General features: G+C 35.6%; 1 protein-coding gene across 5 annotated transcripts in view; it reads right to left on the bottom strand.

The window, feature by feature from the left end:
• Positions 1-279: 279 nt before the first annotated feature.
• Positions 280-10,307, bottom strand: part of Fam133a (family with sequence similarity 133 member A) — a 44,181-nt gene continuing 34,153 nt past the window's right edge. For all 5 annotated transcript variants that reach the window (XM_037199197.1, XM_037199194.1, XM_037199195.1 and 2 more), the window contains one exon: positions 280-3,267. In XM_037199197.1, coding sequence (XP_037055092.1) covers positions 2,410-3,162 — 753 coding nt within the window. In that variant the 5' untranslated portion in view covers positions 3,163-3,267 and the 3' untranslated portion in view covers positions 280-2,409. The remainder of the gene's footprint in view (positions 3,268-10,307) is intronic.

Raw genomic sequence — 10,307 nt, 5'->3', positions numbered from 1 at the left:
CCTTCTCAAATTGGTTCCTGGAAATTTGTTTAGGCTATAATCAGAGGAATGAAATAGGATATAAAATCAACCTATTTCAGAGTCAGTATGTGAAAATGAATGCAAATAAAATGAACATGTTTTTTCAATGTGAAATATATGATCTCTTTTGGGTTAATCAGCCATCTGTGGATAAAGGTATTTGAATTACTTTTTAAGTGATAAACAGATGTGAAGTACTCTGTTATTGTTCAAGTTAGTTTAGGTGGTGATACAAAAAGAAAGGAGCCAACATCTAAGTGACTGAACACATAGCAATTTATTTATTATTCTTAAAAATTTCATGGCAACTTCATCAGTTTTCCAGGACAAAACCTTTCTAAAATGTGACATAAAGATACAGCTTGCAACATTCTTGGAGGTTGGACTTTGCTTTCCAGTTATGGTAGGATGTAAAGAGACAGCTGAAGTGTCATGCAGGAATTGTTTCTGCTTGAGGATAGAAATGACACATCACTTCTGTTTTCAAGTCCTCTGTTGTAAGTAGTTAAATGGGATCCCCTAACTACAAAGAACAGGGAAGTGAATGGGAGCACAGAGCTATAGGATGAATTGTAAATGTTTTTGACATATTCTACAAATAATATAACTTTTAAAAACATTTAATGAATACTCTTGAAAAAACTCTATATGGATACAAAATACTCCTTAAATGCAATAGTTTTATCAGCAATATACATATAGATATATTTTAAGAAACAGTTGTATTTATGAAACTCCAAGGTGATCTAGTATGGCATTACTACATTACTCCAAGAACAATATTGAGAGAGTCTAATATTACCCCTGCGACACCCTTCAGAGATATCAAGTCATTTATCTACTAGATCTTTTATATAATTTTGCTTTAGATTCAAAGAATCTGAGGTTAAATCACCTGTCTGAAAGAAACACCGAGCCTCTCTCATCATGCCAAAATACTTTGTACCATGACATTATTTGTGTATCTACTTCAATAGGTGTTTTTGAAACATAAGCTTATAATTTATGCTACTCTGATATAGAAATGTAAAGTAAAAATATTTTCAACACATTTCTAATGTTAGTGGTGAACACGAATCAGCAACAGACACAAGGCACCGGATCTTAGTAATATATGGACACAGAAAGATAAATGATGCCATTATTACCTAAATTTAACTTCCATTATACTTCAGTACTAATATTTAGGACAAGAAACTTTTAAGGAACATACTAATATTTAGGCAGTAGTTTATGTAACAAGACACAGAGCATACTAGAAGTCTGGCCCTCAACTTGCTTATTAGTAAACCAGCATCAATATGAAGGCATTACAAATTTTTAAAGACCTTTTTTTACATGCTAAATATTTTGGTAAATGTGAAATTTAAATGCACTAATGAGATGAAATCAATATCCAAAATTTAAGATATGAAAAACTTGAATCTTACATCTTCACCATAAAAATTATATTTAAAAGGATTAACACTCATCATAAAGAATATCACTGGATAATTAAAATGACAGTATGAAGTGTGCAAAAATCATAATGCTTATGAATAAAAATAAAGAAACAAAACCAGGGACAGTTTAAAATGATTGTCCTTCAAATAATAACAGTTAATTCAAATTATGTAGTAATCGAATGTTAAATAGCATTTAGTACCGGAGAGTGAATAGTACTGAAATGGAGGTAAATGTCATAGCTTTGGGGGCTTTATGCTGTAAACTGCTTTCTTGTTCTCTTGATACAGTACACAACAACATTCTACAATATCAGCATGTAAGAAATAAATGGTTGCTGCACTGGCAAAAATAGGATGTGTAAGGATTAAAGGCACACTATTCAGCTAACCAGAGTAGCAAACACACACCCCTCCCTGATGTGAGCCCTTCCCCAATGTAAACAAAAATGTCTTGAAAGAAAATGCAACACCAACTAAACATAGCTAAAAAATTAATTTTTGAACAACAATGCTGTCATATCTTCAAAATGTCAACTGTAATTGTCACCATGTTTCTGACTGTATTTTAAAGATATGCAAAAATTACATACATTTAACGTTAGATATATTTTTGGTCAAAATTATTCACTATCTAAAACATTTTAATTGAACTCCAAACATTTTAACATTAGTATGACAACTGAGTTTTGGTTCCCAGAAGAGTACCTATTAGGCATAATGACCGACATTAAACAAACAAAACTGTATATATAAGCTGCAGGCAACAAATACAGCCTTTTCTGGCACAGTGGCATTTTACTGGCAACTTAAAGTCCAGAATAACTCTATTAACACAGAGAATCTCATGCATTTTGGTAAATACAACCTAGCTTTTCACAGTTGAAGTTTCCTTTAGATTTTGCTTCATTTTAAATATGGAAAGCCTGTTTGGTTTTCCTTTCTGTTACACTGACTTGTGACTTGAACTAGACTTCTTCTTCTTCTTTTTCTTACTGTGTTTCTTGTGATGTTTCTTCTTTTTCTTCTTTTTCATCTTTTCCATTTCTCTTTCTTGCTCATCGTATTTTCTTTTCTTTTTTGCCTGCACCTCCTCTTCATAATCTGATTCGAATGAGGCTTCTGAAGAGGATGGCTTTTCCTCAGGACAAGTCTTCTTTCTTTTCTTGCTGTAGCTTTTGGTATATTTTTCTTTTTCGGTTTCATCCTTTGCTTTTTTCTTCTTTGGGGGAAGCTCCTTGCTTGGCGATTCTGATTCAGAGGTGGAGTTTTCAGATGATTTGTGGGAACGGTTCTTCTTTTTCTTTCTCTTTTTCCCTTGTTTCTTGGGCTCATCCTCAGAATCTGAAGAACTGCTTGACGAATCAGAGCTTGATGAAGAGGATGTATACCGACAAGACTTTTTCTTTTTCTTTTTCTTTTTTTCTTTTCTTTTTGATGAACTGATATTTCCACTTAATACTTTCTCTCTGCTTTTCTCAAGCTCCTTCTTCCAATTTTCATTCATTTTTTCTTCAAATTCAGCCAATGCTTTGGAGCCTTTCTTTTTATTCTCTAATTGTTTCTTTACTTCTTCCCAGGTAGGCCTTGGTCGATTCAGATAATCTTGTATAGTTGGGCCTGTAGATTGGCTTGCACTCCTCCATCTGGCCATTGCTATAGGATTCATATATGCTACTCGGTTATCACGTTTCCCCATGGTGTGCCAGGTGGTTCTCAGAGTAGACTACCAGTTGCCAAGGGGAAGAAGGTTAGGCACACTCCTCAAGTTCTTCATCTGCTAGTTTACCAAGTAGTCTCCATTCTGTGATAGAAGCAGATCAAAGAATTACCGAACACCTTTAAGACAAAATAATATATAAGTCTAACTGTTCATTTAATCAATAACCATTATGGAAGAGGAGGGGGAAAGTTTTATAAATGAAAGGTAGGGCTGGAAAAGAGCAAACCAGCACTATCTGAACATGCAAAGATTGCTGCACTCATGAAGTCATAGTAGCTGTGGTTGCCTGGACAAGATCAAGCAGTCAACATTCTTGTACAGAGCTGAGAAGAGCTCCAAGCTCTGCCTCTAATAGAGGAGCTATTGAGTTGATGGATTCTAGGGAGGAACAGCCAATTTTTTAAGGGTGTGGCTCCTGGTAAGATGACCATGCTCTAGTGGATGACTCCATACCCATGAGTACTTGAGCAGCACAAATTAAGATTGATAGTATTATTTTAAAAAGAAAATTCAATGTTTGGGTGTAGAGGATGGAAGAGTGGATATGTGAAAAATTAAGAGGTAAGTGGGGGTAAATATGATCAAATTACACTATATGAAGTTCTCCAAGTATTAAAATATTATATTGAAAAAGAAAATTTCAAAAATATTACATTTTAGGTAAAAACTATATATCAATTTATTTTCATAGCAAGACACCATTCTATGAATTGTTATAAAATTAAACACATTTTATATATTTCACGTAAGAGACTGACAGGTACCAAAAGTGTTTAATAACCATTTTCTTTTACATAGCATTTTATATACCATCTTTTCTTTTCTTTCATTATTGCCTTACATGGTACAAACAGGAAAATTTACAGCTAAATCTACAAGGCAGATAGATATTCTTTAACCTAGGTAAGTACAGAAACATCTGTTCCACTTCTTTTGACAGAAACCCAGGTGTCCACAGAGAAACCCTGTCTTGGGGGAAAAAAAAAAAGAAACCCAGGTGTCATACCTGGGAGATCCTTATTTCTCATCTCTCATGTCCAAACCATTACTAGATTGGGCTGTTTAAACCTTCATGATAGTTTTCGTTCTATTCCCTTCTTTCCAAATATGTTGCGATCAGCTTTGTCCAGGCCACTATTACTTCCCATTTGAGTTCAATCTTTAGTATTTATTAAATATTTATAACCATAGACTTCTTTAATCACTACAATGAATTATTGCATTCTTATCTCAGCCTAAGACTATGAAAAATTGAGCCTATTATTATACCCATTTCACCGATAAACTAAGGCTTAGAATATTTGGGTATAACTTTCATGGAGAAACAGAACTAAAATTAAGACATAAATAGGACTTAAATCAAAACTGCTTCATTTTCAGCCCCTGAGCACATAACACATTGTATTTCTCCTTCATGACTACTTTTAAATTAGTTGTCCTATTTTACTTCCTATCTTCCATTACAGGCTCACAGTAATCTGAGAGATCATGAAAAAATTCTAGAAGCTTTACATTTTATGAGAATTCAATAAAATTGTTATAAGTGTATTATTTGAAATACCTTATTTCTCACTCTTACTTTAATCTAGTCACTAACTCTTGTTCCCAGTTCTCTTGGTATATGAAACATGCCAATTTCCAAGCTTGAGCATTACAGTTGAATTCATATATCCTTCAAGTTTCAGTTTAAGTATCAGTTCCTCAGTAAGAAAAACTGTAGAATAAATTATATAACATCTCCAATGTTATAAGACACACTGTTATTAACACCAACAATATTATATAACTCAAACTTATAATGAAGTAACTTGCCCCACCTCCTCTTCATTCTCTTTTTCAACATGTCAGTACCTTTTCCTTAATTTTTGGGACATGTTAAATCAATAGTCATTTTGTTTGTGCATGTGTGTGGACTTCTAAACATAAGGCCAAAAGGGATAAAGAACACGTTTGACTTTTCATATTTCTCATGGTGTTCCCATAAGAATGGGAATATAACAACATAATCTGGCCTATACTAAAAACTCAAAACATTTGCTCATTTATAAACACAAGAATTGATACATGGATTGACTATAAGAAAGGAACATTCAGAAGGAGATTCCCAGAGGCAGTCTTATTTATTTATTTATTTTGTGACAGTGTTTCATTATGTAGTCCTTGGTGGCCTAGAAATCCCAATGTCAAAGAGATTTGCCTGAAACTCACAGAAATCTGTCTGCCACTGCCTCAGAAGTGCTGGGATCAAAGGTGTGTGCCACCATGCTCAATCAGTGTTAGTCATTTTTTTGTACAAAAATCTGGAGAATAAACAAATTCACCTTGGAAATGAAGTAATCAAAGACATGTCAAGAAGGGGAAACAGTATGTGGAAAAACACTGGGATTACAAAGCATACCATGCAATTACTGATGCCATAGGCTAAAGAGAAGATGGTACAGGGTGGGGGGAGTTATGGCTTCATAGGCAGTTAATAGCTGAGGAGGCCCTTTTGACTCTCAAAATTCTTTGTTCTGTAGTTGCTAAGAAACCAGTGCAACCTTTTAAGTAGAAGATAAAGATGATCAGACACATTATAGATTTTTCTGTTGGTCAATATCTTCACTTCTGACCTGTTAAATCAACCTATAATACCTACCCATCACAATATGGACTGTAAAGACATGTCAGTGAGTAGGTGATAGTTTCCTGTGTTTTATTTACTGTGTTCTTAATCTTACTTTTATCCCACTCTATGGATCCAAATTTATGTCCAGCTCCTATCAGGTATTATGTCATTTTCATGCTTACTTCTACCCCAAAGACCTGTCCAACTGTATTTTCCTTCTGATCTGAACACCAGAAGCCCATGAGCACTTGAGTTTATATTGGATTTCATGGTTCATTATGTTACTCTATGCATACAATAACAAAATCTATTCTAATTTTCACTCCTTGAGCTTTAGTTCTGACATCAGTTAGAAAATCAGTGTAAAGTCAGTTCAAAAAGGATGTGGACCTATGGTAAGGAGGTTAAGGTTAAGTTTATCTAGGGATACATACGTCTAGGGAAGTTAATAGTTAGATGCTATTTTAAGCAAGAAAGTGGCATGTTCATTTATGTGAGTGTTTAAGAGACCATTTTTCTACAGAATGAATGATGGGTTGAAATCAAGAAAAGTTTAAGGCAATGAAAATATTTATGCAGTCATGTAATTGGGGATGAAATATTTTAAATAAAAATAATGATTCTATGAATTGTTGAAATGGCAAAATGCATGTAAATTATTTGAACATTTTTACACTGAATTAGTGAACAATTACATATAAGGGACAGAGAAGAGAAAAGAATTAAGGTGAGGTTCCAGTTTGAGATACTAGATAAAAGCAATAACATTTATGAGTAACATAAGAAATGAAATAGTGTAAAGGCTCAAGGCTCCATTTTAGACTTACTCTATCTGAAGCACTCCTAGATACATGAATTAATTCATATGTAGAACATTGGATATATGAGTATTGGTACTCTGAAAATGAACTGAGTTAGAAGCATAGTATCAGCAATCAGTTATTGATGGCAGAGGCCATGAGAGAAAATTTAAGTATACTTTTCAGGAATATTTCAAAGTAAATTTTATAAGATTGAGTCTTAGAGTTGGCCAGATAAGGATTGGCAGAGAAAGAAAAGCCTATAAAGACTACTCTATAATATTAGCCAGACTATAAGAGCTAGACAAGAAAAAGAAAACAATGTAAGTGTCTAAGGGTTTCTATTGCTGTGAAGAGACAGTATAACCACTGCAACTCTTACAAAGAAAAACATTTAATTGGGTGGCTTACTTACATTTCAGAGGTTTAGTCCATTGTCATCATGACAGGAAGCATGGTAGCATGCAGGTAGACATAGTGCTAGAGCTGAGAGTCCACACATCTTGATCCAAAGGCAACAGAAATCAAACTGTCTCACTGGGCATGGCTTGAGCGCATATAAGCCCTCAAAGTCTACCTCCACAATGATAAACTTCTTCCAAGACCACACCTACTCCAATAATGCCACACTTCCTACCAGTGCCTCTTTCTTTGGAGGCCATTTTCTTTCAAACCACCATAATCTACTCCCTGGTCCCCAAAGGCTTGTAGCTATATCATAATGCAAAAAAATGCATTCAGTCCAACTTCAAAAGTACTCATATTGTATAACAATCTCAAACTTATTTAAAAATCTAAAGTTCAATTTCTCTTTTGAGATTTATGCAAGCTCTTAACTGTAATCCTCTGTAAAATCAAAATCAAAATGCAGATCACATGCTTCCAACATATAATGGCACCAGATATACATTACCATTCCAAAACATAGGGAAGAAAGCATAGTAAGGAAATACTGGACCAAAGCAAGACCTAAAACAAGATGAGCAAATTCCAAGCTCTGCATCTCCATGTCTTGTGTCAAAACGCTCTTCACATCTCTAACTCCTTTCAGCTTTGTTGACTGCAACATACTTCTTTCTCAGGCTGGTTCCACTCCCTGTTATCAGCATTCCTTGGCAGGCATCACATGGCTCTGGCACCTCCAACATCTTGGGGTCTCCAAGGAAATCCAGGCTTCACCTTCATAGCTTCATGCAATGGCCTCTTTAGGCCTCCATTCAGGGACATATCTGACACATGCCTGGCCTCAGCCATGTTCCTTAGTCATGGAGGAGGTTCCATAATACCTTTCTTCTATTCTTGAAGCCAGAACCACGTGGCTAAAGCTGCCAAGTTCTGCTGCTAACTGGGACTGGAACATGGCCCCCTTGTTCAATTACATCTTCAACAGCTTTCTGTTTTGGATAGTTTTCTTCACTGCCTAACCTCGACTGTCCTGAAACTGGATCTGTATACCAAATTGGCCTTGAACTCAGAGATTTTTTAATTATAACTTCATCAGTTTTCTGTTTTCCATGATTTCCTTCATTGTTTAAGCTTGGCTGTTCTGGAACTTGCTCTGTAGACCAGACTGGCCTCAAACTCAGAGATCTGCCACCCTCTGCCTTCCCAATGCTGGGATTAAAGGCATTCACCAACACTCCTGACTCTAAGCTTTTCTTTAATTCTTTTTCACAAGTTGGAAACTTAGCTGGGTAGGATCTTGCCCTGAGGTCACCACCCATTTTATTTCATTTCTTAATCTGTTTATTTCCTTGAATACAGGACATAACTCCATTCCACTTAACTCTATTTCTGGTGCTGTTTTTCTCCTCAAATTGTTCTACATCTTGTATATTTTTTTTCTTGCTCGGCTTTCTCCTTTTCATTATAAATCTTCATTAGAGTTACCACTAATAACCACATGGCAGAGTTTATACTAGGCTGTTTTCAGATTTCCTCTGCCAATGAATTAATCAAAAACTCTTCACTTTAGCCTTAGGCAGACTCTTCAGACAAAGGCAAAAAGCAGCCACATTCTTCATCAAAATACCACAAGAATGTAGGCCACATATTAATATTGTTCTCCTCTTGATCTAGCCCCCCATGATTCAAATCAGCCTCAGCACAACTGTCTTCCAAGTTTCTAGGATGCCACATTAAGAGCATTTAAAGTATTCATCTGTTTAGCAGGATTCTTAAATGTTCTTATTAATAAAATCAAACCCGAGGCGAGTTATTGGGGTCCATGCTGGTAGATCAGAGAGACAGAATAAGCCACAGCTATCTCACCTTGCCAATTCCTCAGCTGGTCCTGTTTCCTCAGACTGGAAGCTTCTGTTTCCTCATCCCAATGGCTCTCAGCTGAACTGCTGCTCAAAAGCCTGAATGCTTAACCAGGCCAAATGCTTAACCAGCCAAAATCTTAACCAGCCAAATGCTTCTAGTTTCTGGCCCTCACGCCTTATATATCTTTTTGCTTTCTACCACCACTCCCTGGGATTAAAGGCTGGCTTTCTGGGATTAAAGGCGTGTCACCATGCTTGGCTGTTTCCAATGTGGCCTTGAACTCACAGAGATCCAGAGGGATTTCTATCTCTGGAATGCTAGGACTAAAGGTGTGAGTGCCACCATTTTCTAGCCTTTGTATCTAGTGGCTGTCTGTTCTCTGACCCCAGATAAATTTATTAAGGTACACAATATTTTGGGGAACACAATACCACCACACATCTGCTTTTCTAACCCACAGTTCCATGGTCCATATACTTTAAAACCAAAAACACGGTCTGGCCTATCACAGCATTACCCAAGGTCCTGGTACCAACTTCTGCCTTAGGGTTTATATTGCTGTACATAGACTCTGTAACAACTGTAACTCTTATAAAGAAAAATATTTAATTGGGGTGGTCCACTGACACTTCAGATGTTTAGTCCACTATTATCATGGCTGGAGGCAAGGCAGCATACAGGCAGACATGGTGCTAGAGGTGTGAATCCTTATATATTGATGCAAAGAGAACAGGAAGTAAACTGTCTCACTGAGCATGACTTGAGCATATATGAGATCACAAAGCCCACCTCCACAGTGACACACTTCCTTCAACAAGATAATACCTACTCCAGCAAGGCCATACTTCCTAATAGTGCCTCTCCCTTTGGGGGCCTTTTTTTTAAAAAAAATCACCATAGTAAGCAACACACAAAAAAAAATCATTTCATTTAGAAAAACAATCCTTACAACTGTGTAATATACAGTTTCAGTGATAAGCAAGTACTTTCTACCTTTAAATATTCAGAAAAAAACAAAGTCTTGAAAAAGAATATTAAGTGCAGTAGATGATCAAGTAAATTTACATATAAAAATACCCACTGAACTCTTCTTTTAAGAAACCAAGAGCAACCTCTAATGCAATTCTATCAATTAATCCAAATAATAACATATTTAAGTTCATTTACATGTCTTTATGTCTTATTTAATTTCAGTGAATTGATTTTACATATGATTTTTTTTTAAAAAAAATTCTGTTTCCTGGGGGTTTTCTAGTTAATTTTTATTGGAGAACATTTCTATAGAACTAGTGGATTTTGAAGGGGACATATTGTCTTGATCTTGTGTTTTTGTGAGGTGACCTGGGAATGTGGACTTCTTTTCTTGGTTATGTGTCTGATATGACTCTAGTCTGCCTCTATTGACTTAAGTTTGGTTCTATTTTTGCTGTTTCTCTCTCTCTCTC

The sequence above is a fragment of the Peromyscus leucopus genome, chromosome X, assembly GCF_004664715.2.
Source record: "Peromyscus leucopus breed LL Stock chromosome X, UCI_PerLeu_2.1, whole genome shotgun sequence".
In the NCBI taxonomy this organism is placed as follows: domain Eukaryota; kingdom Metazoa; phylum Chordata; class Mammalia; order Rodentia; family Cricetidae; genus Peromyscus; species Peromyscus leucopus.
Note: the sequence above shows the minus strand (reverse complement) of the source record. Positions and strands in the feature narration are given on the sequence as shown.